The sequence below is a fragment of the Podarcis melisellensis genome (genome assembly GCF_964234715.1).
Source record: "Podarcis melisellensis genome assembly, chromosome: 5".
Taxonomy (NCBI): domain Eukaryota; kingdom Metazoa; phylum Chordata; class Lepidosauria; order Squamata; family Lacertidae; genus Podarcis; species Podarcis melisellensis.
The window spans coordinates 20,683,565-20,704,561 of NC_138537.1; the positions used below are offsets into that span (position 1 = coordinate 20,683,565).

Here is a 20,997-nt window from a genome sequence, read left to right on the forward strand (position 1 = left end):
CTTAACCTGAGGTTCTATTTCTGGGTTAGCAGAGTCTGTAACCTGAAGCGTCTGTAAGCCGAGGTACCACTGTATTACAGTCTGCTACTTAATATCATTATTTTACTTATATTGGTTCTCCAGCTTCCTTTGTAATTAACTCTTTACAGGGCTGAAGCATTGTGTTCCTTTTGTATTCTTACAAAGATTAATAAACCTAGTTTGTTTGCTTTTTAAGCCTCTCACCCCACAGCTGCCCCAAACGCTATTTCTTATTTCAGAACACTTCGGCTTCCAGACGGGAAGCACAAAAGGATGGTGATGCTCCGTACGGCATCGGAAGCAGCAGGTTGCAAGCTTTTGCCGAAGTAAATCACCTTCATCCCAGTCCTAAACACACCTACTTGCTCCCTGGGAAGCATCCCGTTTTTGAAGCTGCGCAATTACGAACGATTCCTCTTGATTTCAGCGGGGTTTTATTCGCACGTCATTCTCGACCTCTGCCAAAATCCCTTGGCTGCGGTCCCGGGAATAACATGAACTCCCAAGTAAACATGCACGGGTTGTCCTGAGCGGCCCAATATATACACGGATCTTTGGAATTTTGACCTAATGGTTCATTTCCAAGCGCCCCCATCTCGACTCTCTGCCTTCTAGCTTCGCCGCGCAGGATCCACCCCCGGCCCAGATGTGGAGCCCGGGCGGGCAGATGTTGCGCCTCTGCGCCCCAGCAGCCCCCGCTCGGCTCGCCCTCTTCCTCCTCCTCCTCCTGCCGCCGCCGCCGCTTCCTGGTTCTCTCCCGCCGGCGGCGCAAGAAACCCCATTGTGCGCGGCGGCGGCTGCTGCAGCCACCGCCCAGGCCCAGCCCCGCCGCCGGGCCCCCCTTCCCGCTCCGCCAGGGAGGAGCGAGCGGCGCCGAGGCCTCTCCGAGCGAGCCGGCCCCATGGAGATCCCCCCGTCGCACTACCCGGCCACGCGAGCCGCCGGCGTGGTCGAGAACTACATCAACTACCAGCACGGCAGCCCCAGCAAGATCTTCGGCGTGCGGGAAGTGCGCCAAGCCAGCCGAGAGGTAAGCGGGGCCGGGGATGGGAAGGCGCGGGCGCAGAGGCGCTGCTTTCCAGCGCGCACGCTTCCCTGGCAAACAAAAACACACACCCAGCAAACCTATGGCACCCTAAATGCTACCGCAGGGCTCTTTCTTGGTTTCGCTGCTGCAAAAGGCTGCAGCAAAAGTCGCGCTCCCCAGATTTAACTTGGAAGAAAGGCCCGTTTAACGTGGCGGGACCATCTGCAAAGCATCTGGGCGCCTAAATAAAAAGGCGCTTGCAGAGTCTCCGCTGCTTTCTCCTCCTCTGAGCAACTTCTCTGCAAAGCTTGATTCCTAAAAGGGTTCGAGGCTGAAGACGCCAATCACTGCAGAGGGAGCAAGCAAGCGCGCACAACACCCTCTTCCCCATCTCTGCTACTTTTTAATCCAGGCGAGCGGGGCTCATCCTGGCCCGCGAGAAGCGACGCTTTCTTTTCAACAAGGCGCACAAAGAGACCAGGGGCTGCGCCCCAAGCGATCGCCATGATCGGCAACGACAACAGTTGTTGCTATAGCTTTCTCCTCCCTTTGTGCGCCACGTGGTCCAACAGCGGCAAAGCACCTGCCCCATCGATCGGTAAAAAACGAAGTCCACAGAGTTATCTCGCCTATTCAAGGCGGAGTAAACTCGTTGCCTTAACCCTTCTTGTTCCAGACTTGCCTCTAATGCCAGTCTCTCCCTTGGCTGGAGGGCGGGGGGAGGGAGAATCTATCACTGCTGCATTATAGGGATAAGCTGCAGAACCAGTTGCAGTAAAAACAAATAGAAAGCCTGGTTGATCCTGGCAACTGTCTGCTGTCCACAAATAAGAGCACTAACCTTTCCGAAACAGGCACACACCTGCAGAACCCCACCCCAAATCGTAGCTGGTAGAAAATGCCCCAGAAGTGTCTTTTGGACGCTTAACTGGAATACAAGAATTCTCAAGCATGTTACATCCATTCAAAAACTATAATGATGCTTTTTATCCACCTTTCCTCTCAGCAAATGTTCTAAATAATGGGGTACTTCGAGGCAGCTGGACACTGCTTTTAAACACTGGGCACTAGCTAAAGTTAAGCATTTTTTTACACCTCTCTGATTTCGACAAGGGAGTGTTAAGCTTACCTACTGAGAGCAAAGGGATTTAAACATGCTTGGCCTTTAAAAAAAATACCTTCCACAACAAGTTAACTGTTTGTTTTTGATACGGATACTGAATACATAAAGAATACCCTCATATTGTTAGGGTCCCTGGCAAGTCCTCAGAAGTCGAAGTAAGATAAACAACATGTACTCTCTTTGTACTTCAGGAAATTCCAGGTGTTGGACACAAATATCGCCTGAAGTTTGCAATGGAAGAAGAACTTCAGAAAGTAAGTCCTGCTCCTTTGTTTGTTGTTAGTTGGGATTCATTTACGGCAAACCTCAAGATGGTAAAAAGTAGACTGTATCACTGCCTGTATGATTCCTGAATGAGATTTCTCCAGCCATAAACTACCCGGAAACCACTTCAAAAAGCTGAGGGCTGGTTCTAGGACAAGTCGACAACACCACATTCTTAGGCTGGTTTCAACAGCCCTCTGGGAATCCTGATCCTAAATTCATTTATCAAGATGCTGCCAGGAGCCTAAAACTTCCATGCAACACGCAAGAAAAAGCGGGACAGGTTCCTGGCAGAACTTTGGGTTATCACCTCAAAATGAAAATCAGAGACTATTGCTGGTTTATAGATTCATATTCATCACATGTATGAATCAGCCATTACAAACAGAACTGTAATAACCTCATGTGTCACATCAGTCTTCAAAGGAGTAAGAAATCAAGTGATGTCCAGACTTGGAAGGGACCTTAAAGACCACCCTGCCAACATGGGAGCCCCACAACCACATTACAATAAGGAACTGCATGCAAGCCATTTATTTGAAGCAAAAGCATTCGTTGCTTCTAGAATGTAAAATTTCAAACAGAGTTTATTTTAACCCTTAAAAAAATTGGTAACTGAACTTGACCCCCCCCCATTTCATATATGCCCCTTGAAATAATGGGGTTGCATTGACACAAAACCACATCTTGCTAATGGATCTGGTACCCTCTGACGGAAGATCAAATGCTCCTGCTGTTTTCGCATAAAAGTTCACATCACCAAGGAGCAGACAGCACACTGCAGCTCAAATCACCCATCGCAGCAGGAGTGGGGAACCTTTTTCTCCCCAAGGGCCGCAATCCCTCCTGGGCAACCTTCTGAGGGCCACATGCAAAAATGGGTGGAGCAATGAATGCAAATTTTACCCTTGTACTTTAGGCAAGTTTCAACACAAACTCACATACACCCCTCTCTGTTCAGACAATCAAGAGGCATTATCAGAGTTCAAAGACACATTTGAGCCAGGCAAAAACACTTTTTTCCGGGGGGGGGGGTGTTAAGCAAGATGAGAGGTGCTGCCCTAGGAGATTTCTGATGGCAAAACAGAAAGATCTAGGCCTGAAGTTCCCTACCCCTGCATTATAGGATGATTCCATAACAGGGGGAGATGCAATGTTCAATAGCAGAAAAACTGAAGAAAAGGGGAAGAGAGATAATACACATAATACTTCCCTTGAAGAGAGAGCAATATACAATTATTCTGAGCAAGGATTTAGGTAAGAGAAGGATATGGATATTCTAATAGCAATGATGGCTATTTTGGTTAGGTGATATTGGTAAACAAGGGCGAAGCAAAATGTGTTTATCATTTGAATAGCAAGCTCCTTCCAATGAACTTTTTAAACTTGTCCGATTATTTCTCCAGCAGGGCAGTCCTGTGAACTGCACCGCTGAAATCCTGTATCATCACGGCGACCCACATGTCGCTCCCGAAGTGCATTATACAGTGGAAGGGGAGTTCGGGACAAATACAGAGGAAGCAGACAACAAGTTTTACAACAGACTCAAGAACCTGCCAGACCTATTAGAGGCACAAAATCTTCCAGGTTAATTTTTTTAAAAAAAAAATACAACTTGAAATTACCTTTATGAATGATGTGTCAGTGTTGAACTTAAGGTTTTGAAGTAATTGGTAAATGTTGCCTGCAACAAAATGTTGCAGCGTCTCCTCCCTCCTAACAGGCACACTTCCTTTTTGGATTCCATCCAGCCATTTCCTCTAATCCCTCCCCCCCCCCTTTCAACATTACGTGTGGAGTATGCTCAGACATTAGGCCACTGTGATTTTTTGCTCCCTTTTGAAAAGGGTTTTTTGTTCCCTGAGCATGCTGTTGTTTTCTTTGTTTCTCAGTAACTCCATTTTGGTTGCCACTCATGCTGTTAGGAGGGAGTGGGTGCTTGAATACATGTCCCACAGCTTTTCTTTAGTTAAGGTACAGGCAAAGAACATGGGGCTCAAGGACCAGTTCTTTACTCCATTCCCACTTAGGATGAAAGCAGCAAAGGGCCAAGACAGAAAGTCTTGGTAGACCAGCTGAAGTTCCTATGTTGGTTGCCCCTGCTTTAAAGCAACTGCAACTAGATCTTAAACAATGTAAAAGCGGAACGACCATTCGCGGGATTCATCTACTGTAACAGATTACAAATAAAGTTCTCAAAAATACAGCTCGTTGCCATGTAAATGGGTGACTTGAGATGGTCAAGCAAGCTGATCAGCCGGAGACTGGAAAGTGTCTGCAACAAGTAGCAAACTACACAGAGTAGTGTTATAGTACATTTAGTGTGTGCAACAGATCTCTGGTGCAGAATTTGGAGAGCCAACGCTTTCATTTTCAGTAAAGCAGGTGTAGTATCTCTATAGCCACAAATACGGAAACAGGTTTGCAGTACCCACATACAGTGGACGCTCGGGTTGCGAATGTGATCCGCGTGGGATGCACATTTGCAACCTGCAGCGGCGCATCTGCACACACACAGGTTGTGATTCAGTGCTTCTGTGCATGCACAAAGTGCGATTTAGCGCTTCTGCACATGTGCGACCACTGAAACCTGGAGTACTTCTGGGTTTCGGCGGGTCCGTAACCCGAAAAATTGCAACCTGAAGAGTCTGTAACTTGAGGTATGCCTGTATTTCCAACAAATGAATGCATGCCTTCTGCGGCTATGAGTCCCTTGCCCATGGTTCCTAGTCAGGATGGGCAAAACTCACACAGTCCTGTTATTCCCAAACTTAGCTCTGCCTTTCTTCCTGCCACTGGCTGTCAAACAAAAATCCAAGTTCTGCATGAAAGGTGGAGTATTCAGATTGTGCAAAGTTGAGACATCTTTAATGAAGTTTTTTTGGGGGGGGGGGGAATTGGCACAGAATGCAATTTGTGTCTAGGAATTACTTTTAAAAAAACCAAAAACTATACATGCTTAATACTTTCCCAGTTCGATTCAAGCTATTTGTTTCTGTTGCCAGACAATTTCGGAAATGTCTCTGAAGAAATGAAGCCTGTTCGGCACTTAGCCTGGGTTGCCTGTGGTTACGTCATATGGCAGAATTCGACAGAAGACACTTGGTACAAAATGGCAAAAGTGCAAAGTGTCAAGCAAGTGGTAAGTGAATGGATCAAAGAGGGGAGTCTGACAAGTTGTCCTATGGGAAGAAGAGTTCACAGTGGAGTGCAAAGTGAAAGTATTTTTTGAAGGAAGTCACCAAGTGGAGATTAACATGGGATTCTCAGTGTATACTTGCCTAAGAAAGCCTGACATATTCTTAAGAATAAGAATAATTTATACCCTGCTTCTCCATTTTGGCTTAATTTTTGTTAAATAAATCAGGACATGGTGTAATATAATATGTCAAGTGTGGTTGTTCCTCTGAAGTTGTATTTACCTAATTTTAAGGCCTGCTGTTATTATATCCTGATATGTAAAACCACAGAATTCCCCCCCCCCCATTTTACTTCCTCTTTAAAGGGGAGGAAGTTCTCCTGACCATGCCTAAAGGATTTCAGGTCAGAAGAACCCAGAAGTAGACAGAGTCTCCAAGGTGATTTAATACTAAGACAAAAACAAGCAATGAGTCAGTTCTAAACCCATTAAATTGTTTATGGAAACGAGAGCATTCCTTCTTATACGAATAGAATCCCTTTTCAGAATTAAGGAATGGCAGAGTTTTAAATGATGAGTCTTTGCCTTCTGGATGTTAAAGGGAAGCAAGGAAGGAAACCTAGTTCCCTCCTGGTAGTTCAAGTTCTTCAGTATTTCCACGCTCACTGAACAACATTTGAAAGTGGTTAGCTGTACATGGGTGGCAGCCGTACTTACTAAAGTCAGGGTATGTTCCTCCCCCCCCTCTTTTGTTGGTTGCAGAAAAGGAGTGATGATTACCTGGAATTTTCCTATGTGGTTCTGATCCATGATATTGTCTCCCAGGTAAGTAACAGAATTGTAAAGCAAATAAAGGAAGGGGCGGGGGGAGAGAAGAGGACCTTTCCTGAAAAAAGCAATCCTGGAACAGTGATCACCACAGTATCAGGATGTTAGGACAGGAAGGAGCAACTCAAGGGCCCCAGAGCTGTTCACAGGCTTGTATCAGGATAGCCAATGGAGGGCCCTGCATTTAATATGGGACTCCCAACTCCCATAGATGATGGCACTTGTAGATGAACAATACCTGGGAGAACAATACCCTAGGTGTCTGTGCAGTCTGCAGAGTACAGCAGAGAATGGGATAAAGACAGTCTGAAAAGCAAGGCACAGGTCTCAGCACTGCTTCAAACTAAGACCCATGATATGGAGCAACAGGATTCACCTTTCTCAGAATCTGTATTCATTTAAAACACAAACACACACACCCACACACACACCCAAGCTCAAGCTCAAGATATTTCTGGCCACAAATATAGGACTTGTCAGTGCCTGCTGCACTCTCAGAAGTTAGATTTCCAGAGGCACGGAATAGACCCATTGGGCAAAGGGGTTTGCAGGGGATTTTTGGACTAGATGACCCTTGGGGTCCCTTCCCACTCTACAATTCTATAAGCAGACTTTGCAAAAGTGCAGGATTCCACCAAATGAGATTTTTTTAAAGCTTCATAAACTATATGGGTCACGGAATGCATGGTGCAGAATTTGCGTTGCCTGTTAAGGTTGCAACTTTTGTCCCACTGATACAGGTTTCTATTCACCAGCAATCTGATCTGCAATAATGAGCATCAGTTCACTCCTACCATGAAAGCTTCACTTCCCGAATTCTACAAGCCATCCTTCCACTAAAGGCAGAGGATAAGGCTAGGCTGTGTCCTCCTCCACCCTAGCCGATTAACCAACCCTACTTACCTAGATTACAGTATGCATTTATTTATTTAATGTGCAGAGGACACAAACACACACAGCCCTGACTATATCCTAGCTTGTAGCACCCTGTCCCTTTAGCTGCGTTTCCCTAACTTTACTAGCTGAGCACTCCAAGAAAAACCAGCTCTAGGCAGTCAGAACCCTCAAAACAGCACACAGCGAGGAGAAGGGGGGGAGACTGTTCAATATAGCAAGCAGAAATTCCACTGAGAGGTTCTGTCATTAGAAGGCTCCTCCTGTCAGAGGAAGGCTTTGGATTCAAACCGTGATCCCTCCCAGATTAACCCCAACTGTGCCATAAGCAGAGAACAGGAGTGAACAAAATGCCCACGCCCATCTCGTGGGTGGGTGCCTATTCAGCAAATCACTCTAGATCCCCCAACTATGCAAAAGTGCATGCTACACAGGAAGGCAAATCTTAGCCGATCTGACATCAGATATGTAAACTTGTTGATCCACCATATTGCAATTGTACATACCTGCACACAAATCACAGTGCAATGAATCGCTTTTCATCTAGTGACACCTCTTATGTACTACAAATGCCTTGTATTGCAGAGAGCTTGTGTCTCCCTCTCCTACCCACCCTGGCTTCTCTCATTTAGATTAAGGTGCAGGAACCAGAATAGTTATATAAGAATGCAACACCAAGCCAGAAGTACAAAGGAAGTCCACAAGAGGATATAAACCAGGGGTTGGCAACCTAAGGCCTATGGGCCAGTAGCAGCCCACACGGCTTGTCTAACTGGCTCATGGCGACCCCTGCTGCCCCCTGCCACCAGCTCTTACCAGCGCGGTGCGGGCATCAACCTCCGGGTTGATGGCGCCTGTGCGCATGCGCACGGGTTTTCCTCCAACCTGGAAGAGTGCGCATGTACACACGCTCCGGCCCATCCTCCAATGGACAGAGTGTCAACCAGCCCATCCTCAGATAAGGTTGCTGACCTCTGATATAAACCTTATTCCCAAGTATCATGAGAACAAAATTTGTGGATGGTGACCTAGTGAGGCTGCTGTCTATTGAACACTTCTGGTTGCATGGTTCCCTATGTGCATGAATTGGGCAGAGAGCATGCCTATATTACAGGTTTGAAAAGTCAGCCTTGAAACAACACTGCATGAAACAGTAAGGTGTGGGGGAACTACCTGGCAATATTTCAGTGAAACAATTCTCTCCTTTTCCTGCCATCCACATTCTTGATTACCTTGCTATATGAGAGTCACTGCACTTTGTTAAGAATTTCAGAGTTGGAAAAAGGAGGAGGAATGAAATGTGACCTGGCCCAAAGTTACTAGATAGGAAAAGAATGTAATTTTCCAGATATGCAGAGATAACAACGCTGCTCCTTGGTTTCTCTAATACCCTGGCTGTTCTAACGTTTGGGCTTTTTTCTTTTTTGTAATCCACAGGAGATTATTCCTTGGCACATGCAAGTTTTATGGAACCCGCAGCATGGAGTTAAAGTCACACGGAACAGCCGTCAGCCAAAACGTGCGGCACAGGATTAGTGGCCACAACTTTGACCCTACTACAGGGGTACCTTGGTTCCCGAACAGCTGAGTTGTCAAACAAATTGGCAAACCAGTGTTCTGGTTTGTGAACGTTTTTTGGAAGCCGAATCTCCAACACGGCTTCCAACTGAGTGCTGGAAGCTCCTGCAACCAATCGGAAGCCACAGCTTGGTTTTCATGGATTGAAATGCATTTCACGGTTGAAATGGATGGATGCCCGAAACAGATTAAGTTTGAGAACCAAGGTACCACTGTATTAGAGGTTGTTCAAATGTCTTTAAAACAACTTTGTACAGCTAGAGGAAGGGCTATAAAATAGGCCTACGCAGGTTCAGAAACCCCTACATGTATAAGGACCAATGCAAATTATTTCCTGGTCTCAGTGTGGTGCCTCTCACATGCCAGGGTGAACACTTACGGTACAGTTGCCACAATGCTCTCTCTGAACGCTACTTTAGGCTTTCCAGTCTCACAAGGACAACCATATTCTCTTTCCATTCTCTAGGTAGAAACAGCACACACAAAAATATACTGATTAAAATGTGTTGCCAAATGGGTAGCGCTAAGCATAATCTCACCTAATTATTCCCGAATGCTACCTACAATCACTGGGAAAGTGTCAAGCCAACATTTTCCAGCTGTAGTATCTCTCTAGTTAATTAGAGCTTCTTATATCTGGACCAGACAGAAGTCCACCCACCCAGAGCAGATTTGGAGTTTTTTGAGTAATTTTTTGGTCCACATCCTGTACATATGCAAAATTTCTGACCTTCTATATATACTTCATGAGCGAGAATCACAAAAAATTGTTAGCACAGACGCAGCTGAAGAATTACAACCGGCACTGTATAATTTATACATAGCCAGATATGAAGCTGGGGAGCACAACTAAACTATAAATGCTGAATTAAATAAATACTTTTGCCAAGTGAGACTCGGTAGCACACTTGACCAGTGCAATCTTGTAACAATCACCTGTGCATAGATTTCCAGGTGCAGTTCTCCCATTCCTGAAACAATGGTCTCTTTGCTCTCGCTGTCAAAATGAACTCTGAAAGTGGGGTCTTCCCTCGTGAAGCGGTTAATGCCTTTTGAAAACTTATCCAAGTCATTCTAGAGAGGGGCGGGGAAATAAAACAAGGGTCAATTAATGTCTTTTGCATCACTGAGTATAACAAGATAGTCAAAAGTGCTGGGGTTACAGGACAAAATCCCATTAAAAAATGGAGCTAGATGGTTTCTATGAACTGTAGGGTATCAATGGAACGTGTTGGCTTCAGAGCATCACAAACCTGAGACTGCTCCACTCAGTACTGCATTGACAAGTACTGTATTTTTCGCTCTATAGGACGCACTTTTCCCGCTCCAAAAATTAAAGGGAAATGTGTGTGCATCCTATGGAGTTCCCGCTGCACTCCGGAGGCTTCGCATTGCTTTCGCTGAAGCCGGGAGAGCAAGACTCTCCTGGATTCAGCGAAAGGAACCTGAAGCCTCCGGAGTGCAGCGGGAACTCGCGCTGCGCTGCGAAGGCTTCAGGGATAGTCTGAAGCAAGACTCTCCTGACTTCAGCAGAGGGAGAACTGCGCAGCGCCCCTTCAGCGAAGCAGGATGAGAAATGGAAGGGGCTCCGTTTCTCCTGCCACTTCACTGAAGGGGCGCTGTGCAGAGAGGGGGAGATTTGTTTTTTCTTATTCTCCCCCTCTAAAACAAGGTGCGTCCTATGGTCGGGTGCGTCCTATAGAGCGAAAAATACGGCAAATACACAACTAGGATGATCACACAAAATTGCCAGGGCATCAAGCCTATTGGAACTCTGCAGCAGGAGAAGCACCACACCAAAGGCTCAGCTTCTCCCGAACACAAGAACCAAATGCAACAGAAACTTTACAATTTTCCTCCAAGAAAAATCAGATCACAACATTCCTTACAGATTAAATAAAACTTTTACTATTCACCCTTGTTTGGACTTCCGATGCCTACCTTGTTTGATGGCTTCATTGCCACTGAAATGACAGGATCAGGGACATGGATAGATTCCTATGAAAGGGAACAGAACACAGAAACCAAAGAAGCATTTGTTAATATAAAAACACTTGAAAATTATCTTTCCAGATAATTATCTTTACTTTTAACACTCAAAGCCACAGGCAGCCTTCCTCTTTCTTTTTAGGACTTGAAATTTATGGGGTTTGTTAAAACAAAAGTTTTGTAATAAGGGATCAGATCCTGGTTTGTAGTCAGAAATTAAACGACCGTTTCCCTGTTTAGGATAAATCAGAATTTTTTCATTATGGCATTTAAGAGAAGGGAGGAGAGAAGGAAGCAGGAGCAGGCATAGCACTTATCTTAATAAACTAGATTGCTACATCTGTATTGTGCTGTACTCTTCATAGAAGGGCTGGATGATACATTTCTGATCATGCTCATTCATTTCAACAGAATGCAGAACTGACACTAGCATAAACTGATTATACTTGTAGGTATATATTTTTTTTAATGTAATAGCTGTAAAAGCAGACTCAAAATAAAACCTTTTTTTAAAAAAAGTAAAAGTTTCTTTAGTACAGAGGATATTTAGATTAAGGAATAACATCTGAATTGAGATTTTAAGAAATATAAAAAGAACACACAGTTCAATTCAGAGGAGGAACTTACCATGGAAAGGTCAGTGTTAGATTTTTCTGAAAATGTATCCCCACTAGCACAGTCGATGCCGAATAATGCACAGATGTCTCCTGCATAAACTTCTTCCACATCCTAGCAGAAACAAAACAAAAAAATAGCATTCTATGTGCTTTTTATGGTATTGGGCAAGAGTGCAACCATTCTACAGCAGTGGTAAGACCTGCATGCATAGTCTATCCCTGATTATAACAGGGTTCTCCTAGATTCCAAGCTGCCACTAGAGGCTCTCAGTGTTTCAGTGGCAAGGAGTACCTATGCCCTTGTTCCAGCTGGCTGACAAATTATAGCCATCACTACCATAGTCTAGGTTTTTGATAAGCTCCTAACTGGACTACTGCAATGAACACTACGTAGGGCTTTGCTTGAAGACAGCCCCAAAGCTGCAATTGGTGTACAGTGCCATTGCCCATTTGTTGTCTGGGGCAGTAAAATGGGATCATGCCACGCTGATCCTGAAAACTCACTGCTAAGCAGCAAAGTCTGATTCACGCTTGTAGGAATGAAAATCACGGGAGACGAGTAGTAGGTGTCATGTGAGAGGCGTCTGCCGGGGAAGTCCCGGGAACTCTCTTTTATTGAATATTACAAGCATTGCCACAGGTGTGGTTGTGGCTGATTGGTTGATACAAACACAAAGAAACTCATTGCCTATTGGTTAATGCAAATGCAAGGTGGGAATTACATGTGAGGGGTGGGAATTACATGTGAACATTAATCACTGGTAGATTAAAGGCTGGGAAACGAGGTTGGGACTAGGCAAGCATGAAACCTCCTAATTAATTATATGGCATAAAACAATTACTAATGATTGATCATAACATGAAAGAATACAACAATCAAGTTCTATAGATGTGCTCGGCTATGCATGGAGAACAGGTCAACATGAACTTAAGATGAATTGAGCAAAGGAAAGAATGTCTTGGTGTTTGGAACAGGTTCGTACAGTGTGTGCAGAAACAGAGAAAAGATCATGAGCGAGAGTTCCCAGAATGCAAGAGAAAAGAAGCAATGCTTCCCATAGCAAGACTTCCCATAAGGCCACAGTTATGTGTAGAAAGAGATGCAATGCTTCCCTATAATGCAACAATTATGTGCAGAGGGAAAACATATGTGCAGAAGGAAAACTTCCCTTTATCTCCCCCTTTCTTTTCTTTTTTGCGAGGCGTTCTGGGTAAATAAGGCAAAAATATTTCGGGATTAGTGGTGTGCCAGCGAATGCCCAAAATAAATTCGCCAGGGAGGATGGGACAGAAGATACTACGAGATACGTGGTTTGCCAACGCATGCTCGAAATAAATCTGCCCATATCTCCCCTTTGGTTTACTGTTGGTGTTGCCATTTTGCAAAATAAGCGGCGAGGATTTTATTGGGTGGCTGAGGGGGAGAGAGAAGCCGAGAGAAAAGACTTATGAGGCCAGGAATGCATTGGAGGAAGCAGCATAGTAAGATCAAGATGCAAATTATGACAATAGCATATTGAAAGAGATTACGAAGCCAAGTAAGGTTCGGCAGCCAAGCGGTAAGCCACTGGGTGAAAGAATCCCAGAAAGCAGGAAAACCAACATCCTGTTTGATGTGATGTGTGAGATTTTGCAAATGAGAGATTTGTTTTTGAATAGCCTTAGAGTTGTCAGTGATGTTAAAGCAGCACATGTTTTCCACTTGTTCGCATCCGTAATGATGGAGCATCAATAGATAATCGATAGCAGCGGTTCTATAAGAGTCCGTGACGCAATTCACTCTGTTCTTTATTCAAAAGGTGAAGAGCTTGTGAAGTAGAATTCAAGGCTTTTGCTGCGGAGCAAGCTAAAGAGTTAATATTCCTGCTATTTCGTACAGCCAATCCAGGGACTCCTAAAAGAGAGACAGCTAAAGAAATATATTCAGATCTGCTAGGGAGAGAGACAGAATCGTTATAATCATTAGTCAATTGCACAGGGCGTCAATATCGAGAGCGGGACAAATGATGCTTTTTTGGTAAAATAATAGACATACGGCTTAAGCAGCAGGGCGTGCCATGACTGATGTTTGCAGGAATGTAATTAAACGTGAAGCCTGGACACGACCAGAACCAGCCTTCAGGCATATATATATGAAATATTTACATAATCAGAACAATTGAAGTTATCCTTGCCCATTTTTACACTGTTGGTTTTGTGCAGTTCACCATACGGGCACAAGTAACATTAAAGGAAGCCACGTATGGGGTCATGGAATTGGCTGCGTGGAGAAATGATGCAAAACTTTAACAGCAGCTGCCAGCTCAGAATGCTGGGCAAACTTCTGTAGAAGAATGTAGAGGCTGTGCCATTTATCATTTTGTAGCCATGCAACGACCCCCCTGGAGGGGGCTCCATTAGTAAACACAGTAAGGGCATCCAACGGGACAGAGCTACTGCGCTATGCTTAAATTCACTTTGGTTGGCTGCCAAATTTGGATTGGCTCTGGCAAGCAAGGACATGGCATGGCTCTGACTAATCTGTGCCAGAGCATATTTAGGACCGTTAATAATTAACTGCAAAGCCTTCTTTGCATTTTCAAAAGCCAATTTTTTCATCAGTTCATTCTGGGCTGTAGTATTATCAACCTGCCTGGTGACTGCTTCTTTCAATCTATCTATAAATTGATGGTAGGGCTCTGAATGTTGTTGTTTAATATTAACAAAAGAGCTAATAGGGAAAGCAGAAGGCAATTCCCCAGCCCACACAGATTCCTCCTCTAAGGACAGAATTCCTTTCTGCCTAGCCAGAGAAAGTGAGGTGCGCACAGCTCCTGTAGGAGAGCACGCAGGGGTTGTGGCAGGCAAAGCAGGCAAAGGAGGAAGGGGAGGGGTGGATGGGTTTGTGGGCTGAGGTGTAGGGAGGGGTTGGCAAGGCTGCAATGGAGGCAAAAGCTTAGGATAAGGAGGGGGGGGATTGTCTGCAACAGCCAGAAGGGCAGGGGCCGAAGGAGACGCCTGGGGTCCTAATTTAGCAACGGCAGCTGCACATTTCTGCCAAGTGAGCAGACAATGAATTGAAGCCCTCGGTTCTGCAAAGAGGGTCTTCCCGATCTTTTGCCAAGTCCCCACCTCAAGGGACCCCCTTTCGGGGTAGGAGGGATATTGGCAATTGATCTCACCAAGGAGCTGTTCAATTTCTTTTAAGGAAACATTAACACCCACAACTCGCTGTCTAACTAGAGAAAACAATTCCCTGGCATGTTCTTTCTGCAATTTAGTCAAATTGCCCCCCATACTCACGAAGTAGCGCGCTGAGACTTTTCCAGTCGAGTGAAGTACAGGGGCTTGGCTGCGTAAGGGATCTGGCACGTCGGGGGTCACCAGATGTAGGAATGAAAATCACGGGAGACGAGTAGTAGGTGTCATGTGAGAGGCGTCTGCCGGGGAAGTCCCGGGAACTCTCTTTTATTGAATATTACAAGCATTGCCACAGGTGTGGTTGTGGCTGATTGGTTGATACAAACACAAAGAAACTCATTGCCTATTGGTTAATGCAAATGCAAGGTGGGAATTACATGTGAGGGGTGGGAATTACATGTGAACATTAATCACTGGTAGATTAAAGGCTGGGAAACGAGGTTGGGACTAGGCAAGCATGAAACCTCCTAATTAATTATATGGCATAAAACAATTACTAATGATTGATCATAACATGAAAGAATACAACAATCAAGTTCTATAGATGTGCTCGGCTATGCATGGAGAACAGGTCAACATGAACTTAAGATGAATTGAGCAAAGGAAAGAATGTCTTGGTGTTTGGAACAGGTTCGTACAGTGTGTGCAGAAACAGAGAAAAGATCATGAGCGAGAGTTCCCAGAATGCAAGAGAAAAGAAGCAATGCTTCCCATAGCAAGACTTCCCATAAGGCCACAGTTATGTGTAGAAAGAGATGCAATGCTTCCCTATAATGCAACAATTATGTGCAGAGGGAAAACATATGTGCAGAAGGAAAACTTCCCTTTACACGCTGACTGGTAAAGCTACCTGTCAGGAGTTAGATAATCACATTTTTTCTGCTAGATTAGCCAACGTGTCAAGACAGTAGTAACCAGAGAAAGATGAGGAAGAGGATCAGGAACTAGGATCAGGAACGAGTGGCTCCCAGAGAGGATGGGCCAACTGATTGCCAGTATGACAAAAGCCAATTGACTAAAAGCGTTTTTACTATCAACTTGAAAGGTAACTTTTGAGACTGTACTAAGATGAACTTGGAGAAAAATTTAGCCCTTAAGAATAATTGAAGAATGGCCCATTTTGGCCTTACTGTTGAAAGATCAGTGGGCAGCCATCCACTTCCAGCTGTTTTTATAGGGCCTTGGTGTTTAAAAGCTAACTGGGTGTAAAGAAATCGACTTGGGATTCCCCAGGCAGACATTTTATAACATCATGGGAATGTTTCGATTTTTCGTTTGCAAAGAAAAGGAGTTCTCGGGGCAAGGGGTGGATAAAATAGGGGAGCAGTTATGGCAGAATGTTAATTGTTATATAACAGGCATGTTCAACAGGTCGATTGCGATCTACCGGTTGATCGTGGGGTGACTGTGGTCTATCGCCCTTGCTGAACCCTCCCCCCAAGAAGCTCAACAACTCTGGTGATTCCTCCCCAAAACAAGCTCAACAACTCTGGTCAACCCAATGGGTAGATCACTGCCAGTTTATTGATAGTGGGAGTAGATTGCAGTCTCTTGGAAATTGGACGTGCCTGCTATATAAGCCTTCCTGAGCTTGCAGCTTTGGTCATCAGCTGTTTGGTTTTTCCAAAAGAGGGCCACGTATTGAATGGAGCAGCGAAGGCTGGAGAGCCAGCGGCAAGGGCTCTTGGTACACCCTCCCATGGTAGCTGAGACTCATGCAAAGGGCTCTTTAACCTCTTCCTCCCCAGTGGGAACAGAAACTTTAAAAGGGCTCTTGATGATGACACTGAACAGCAACAGCTGTATCTCCATCTCTCCATCTTCTACATCCTGTCTGCCTACACTACATAAGGCATGAAATGCTGCTGTTCATACTTCTTCTCAATTCACATGGGAGAAAGCAGCTACAGAAAGGTGTCCTCAGGATCAAGGGCGAAACTGAGGGAGGAGATGGCAAGAGTATTGCGCTGTACAGTCGGGCAGGGTATCAACTGAAAACCATATAGATGTTTTTGGAGAGGAAACAAATTTTAGGAGCAGCATTTATCTGCAAATAAAATCCCACCGCACAGGCAAGGAACTGAAAAACCTTTAACTAGAAATGCCTTCTCTTTAACCCAGATTGCATACAAAGAATGTTGTAGCGCAGCTACAAACCCTTTTTTCCTCATGGACCACTTGAAAATTGCAGCTGGCCTTGGCGAATGACTTGATGACTATTCTACTTGTTGCAGTGACAGTAATATGCTGTGCTTGCTGCGGTATGCTTTGCAGATGTATTTCTATTGCTTCTTTTATTTCTTATATTGTATTTTCTTGCATTACACTTTGCATCCCATAGAATCTGAATCGTTACAGGATAGAATACAACATAAGAAATAAAAGAACAAATACAATTTAAAGATCAATATGAGTATTTGATGCAGACCACCTGACTGAAACTCGCCCAGGAGTCACAGTTCAGGAACCCCTGCCTTTCTTTACATCTTCTTCACTGAATGGAAAGGGATTGAAGTGGAATAAAATGCCTCACAGAATGGGTTTTGCCTCGATATTCACCTCCATCGTGTCTGCATGCATGCGGACCAGTCTTGGCACCCGGACCTTCTTCCCAGTCCTGGTATTGTAGATGGAATCGCCTTTCTTCAGCATCCCCTGATAAACGCGCACATAGGTGAGCTGCCCAAAACGCCCAGCCTGCAAGCGGCAGAAAACAGCAGCCAGTCAATCGAGGGAGACAAAACTTTAGGAGAAGCAGAGAGAATCAGCACAACGCACATCCTGAAGTCTAGAGCAAACAGCCCCTAGCAGCCCTGTCCCAACAAGTTTCAGCTCAGTGGTCCTTAGTTAGAAAGTTTTGTCGGAGGAGACCTACCTCAAGTTTAAATGCCAGGCCCAAAAAAGGCAAGGAACTGTCTCTGGCAGAGCTCAGCGAAATCATAGATTTTTCCTTGGAGTCCCTTGAAGAAGAGAAAAGTTAAGTTCAAAATGCAATATTTCTACGGTACTTCTCAATCCGTTCTTTATATGGGGATCTGCTCTGAAAGACGATTTAATGAGCAGCCTTAACAGGCTCTGAAGACCAATGGCAGATGTAGAATTATTACTAAGAACAGCCTTAGTTGGATTTATGTTCTTTTTGTCTGTGTTTACCAGTTAAATCCATCCTACCTGGTTTCCGTGCAGGTTTTTAAAGGAAAACCCTTAAAAATCCACATGGATTGTATGTGTATCCTCACCTTTCCCCCAAAAGAAAATTTAAGAGGTGGTCAAAACGCTGCCTCTCCTTTCTTCCTTTGCAGATTTTAGCCACTTGGAGCAGCTAATGTATGCTAACTCCTGCTGCATGGATTTAAAGAGTTCTGCAATTCCCCCTGGAAGCGATGGATATAAAAATATGTTATTGATCTCAGAAAGTGTGTAAGGGGGAAATTGTGATTGTCCCCCTGGGTCCAGCAGCTTCCCCACCCGCCATACCATCTCCCCGAGAGTGACTGCATGTTATCACATCCTGTTGCTCCCAGAGGGAATTGGAGACACATTTTCAACCCACACAGCCAGATCCACATGGGCTAAATGATTCCAAGTAACTAGTACATGAAAGTAAAGCCCAAAGGGTCAACTCTCAGGTCACCTCATTGTGGAATTGGGCAGGAGTCTTACTCAATCCGCACGTCCAAGGAGGTGCAGGTCAGGTGTATGCTGTAGAATCTGAACTCACCAAATTGCTTCCTAAGAATTCTTAGGGTTGATTTTTAGCAGAAACGTGCACTGCTGGAGGTGTAAGTGAATTAAGGTGGATTTAATACCTATCTTTTGGAGTTGTAAAAAAACCCGATGCATTTCTGGAGAGAAGCACCCAAATCTTATACGGGCAAGTACAGGCTATGATCTCCCGAGAAATCCTAAAATTCTCCTTTAGATAACTTCATTCTGAAGTCATTAATACTGATTTACAGCTGATTACTGCACTGCCATTTCACAAAAATGGAAAAATAAAGACATTCCTATAACAGGATAAGGAAAATCTGGTAAACTCTCTTAATGTTATAGCTTACATATGAGAGAAACACAATGCATAATAATGAAGAAAAGAAACTTATTGAGAGAGGGGCCTTGTTTTTTGCACTATGGAATGACAATATAAATGACGCTGTTTTTCCTTTTAATTTATTCATGGTACTATAGGTTTTCTGTTACATTGCCCCGTTCCCACCTTCAAGTGTCATTTCCCTTTCCTTTCCTATACAGTGGTACCTCGGGTTACATACGCTTCAGGTTACAGATTCCGCTAACCCAGAAATATTACCTCAGGTTAAGAACTTTGCTTCAGGATGAGAACAGAAATCGTGCTCCGGCAGTGCAGCAGCAGCAGGAGGCTCCATTAGCTAAAGTGGTGCTTCAGGTTAATAACAGTTTCAGGTTAATAACAGACCTCTGGAATAAATTAAGTACTTAACCCGAGGTAACACTGTAATTGCTGCATATAAAGGTAAAGGTAAAGGTACCCCTGCCCGTTCGGGCCAGTCTTGCCAGACTCTAGGGTTGTGCGCTCATCTCACTCTAGAGGCCGGGAGCCAGCGCTGTCCGCAGACACTTCCGGGTCACGTGGCCAGTGTGACGAAGCTGCTCTGGCGAGCCAACACCAGCGCAGCACACGGAACGCTGTTTACCTTCCCGCTGGTAAGCGGTCCCTATTGATCTACTTGCACCCGGGGGTGCTTTCGAACTGCTAGGTTGGCAGGCACTGGGACCGAACGACGGGAGCGCACCCTGCTGCGGGGATTCGAACCGCCGACCTTTCGATTGGCAAGTCCTAGGCACTGAGGCTTTTACCCACAGCGCCATCCACGTCCCTATGAATTGCTGCATATACTTACTCTCTATTTTTGAAGTTTTGTTTTTTTTACTGAAACATAAATAAATATTAAGTCAGCCTCTAAGCATCTTGCAGTATTGGATTCTGTAGAGACAGCCAAAAGGTTTTTTTTAAATAATAATAATAATAAGAGAGAGCTGAAGGTAGTTTAATAGACACATGCCCATTTCTTTTGTCTAGTGTCACCTCTAATCAAACGAAGTTTCCAGGGGTTTAAAGGACCAAAAAAGCCAGTAAAGCTCGTTTACTAGAGACAACAGTAGGATGAGCATCCACATCACAAGCAACAATGTCTCTATTATATCACCTTCTGTTCTTTCTTTTTTAAAAGATGCCTGATTAATCACTGGGGATGAGAACAAGAAAAGACCTACAGCTTTTGATGTGTCTGCCACCTACAGGCCAAACAGGTGTACCCACCAGCTTAGGAGACGAAAGCATGCCTCAGACAAAGTGGACTTTATCTTACAAAATCACTGCCTTTCATCTTCAACCGTAGCATAGGGTACTTACTGGCCACGTTATAAATATAATTTTTTTCCTCCAATTTAGGGGGGGGAGGCCTATGCAAACTAGATCTATTTTCCTCCACTTTCTGTACTTACTCCTGGTTGGAAATCGCGTAGTTCTGGACTTCGGATGGGTTTGGGAGGTATTCCAGAACAGCATCCAACAGAGGCTGCACACCTTTGTTCTTCAGAGCACTTCCTACCAGCACAGGTGTGAAGGCTTTGCTGAGTGTTGTCCTTCTGATTGCAAGCTTGGGAGAAACAGAACATCCACAGCGTTAACAGCTGGGTTCTTAAGGGCACTTGGCGTACAAGAATACAAAGCATCATGCTTTCTGTTCCCCACCAAATGAAAACAATTATAAGAAAAGCAACGTTTGTGACTACACGATACAAAGGGGGACTTTTTCAACTGTGGAAAGAAGCTTTAAAACAGGACACCAGCTCAGTTTTTAAACTGAAGAAAGAGGCTTCCCTGAAAGGTTTGCTTTCTTTACGTATCTCAGGAGGTGGCCAAAATTCACATAGAAAACAAGTCCTTAGTGTAATCATCACACTGCATTTGAGTGCAAATGTCATGATGTCGAGGATTAACCTACTAGATGCAAGAGAAAGCAAATGCCAAAAGAAAGAAAAGTACACATAAGCACAAAGCTGCTACCAAGTAGAAACCGGCATTTGTTGGGGTTTAACAAGTTGGAAGAAAAGCCGCGGCCAAGCTTGCATTGCAGGAACTACAACTGGAACAACGCTAACATTCCTGCATTGCAGGAAGTTGAACTATATGACCCTCGTGGTCCCTTCCAGCTCTACATTTCTATGATCCTATCAACCTGGGATAGTTCAGTTGACATCCCTGTGTTGTGACAGGGGGCAAAACTCTGTGTAAATCTGTAATGGTGCAGCAGCTGTTGTTTCGGCTCTAGCCCTGCCCATTCTTGTCGGGGCC

The 20,997-nt window shown here is 44.6% G+C and overlaps 2 protein-coding genes across 2 annotated transcripts in view; one reads left to right on the top strand and one right to left on the bottom strand.

Annotated features, from left to right (window-relative positions):
- Positions 1–20,997, bottom strand: part of GFM1 (G elongation factor mitochondrial 1) — a 49,386-nt gene that overhangs the window by 15,811 nt on the left and 12,578 nt on the right. The window contains exons 7-13 of the mRNA XM_081910970.1: positions 20,145–20,299; positions 17,536–17,620; positions 17,220–17,357; positions 11,491–11,592; positions 10,816–10,872; positions 9,811–9,948; positions 9,254–9,336 (exon numbers count right to left, since the gene is read on the bottom strand). Of these exons, the coding sequence (XP_081767096.1) occupies positions 9,254–9,336; positions 9,811–9,948; positions 10,816–10,872; positions 11,491–11,592; positions 17,220–17,357; positions 17,536–17,620; positions 20,145–20,299 (758 nt within the window). The remainder of the gene's footprint in view (positions 1–9,253; positions 9,337–9,810; positions 9,949–10,815; positions 10,873–11,490; positions 11,593–17,219; positions 17,358–17,535; positions 17,621–20,144; positions 20,300–20,997) is intronic.
- Positions 399–9,007, top strand: LOC309369907 (latexin-like). The gene is made up of 6 exons (XM_081911364.1): positions 399–1,051; positions 2,363–2,425; positions 3,845–4,022; positions 5,441–5,577; positions 6,337–6,399; positions 8,734–9,007. The coding sequence occupies exons 1-6, from the start codon at positions 668–670 to the stop codon at positions 8,830–8,832; spliced, it is 924 nt and encodes a 307-aa protein (XP_081767490.1). The 5' UTR covers positions 399–667; the 3' UTR covers positions 8,833–9,007.

What these genes read in the sequence shown, in the direction of transcription:
- LOC309369907 (XM_081911364.1), top strand. Translation starts at nt 668, where the DNA reads ATGTGGAGCCCGGGCGGGCAGATGTTGCGCCTCTGCGCCCCAGCAGCC. An exon ending in TGGAAGAAGAACTTCAGAAA is followed by an intron (nt 2,426 to 3,844) that starts GTAAGTCCTGCT and finishes TTTCTCCAGCAG; the next exon opens with GGCAGTCCTGTGAACTGCAC. An exon ending in TCCATGATATTGTCTCCCAG is followed by an intron (nt 6,400 to 8,733) that starts GTAAGTAACAGA and finishes TGTAATCCACAG; the next exon opens with GAGATTATTCCTTGGCACAT.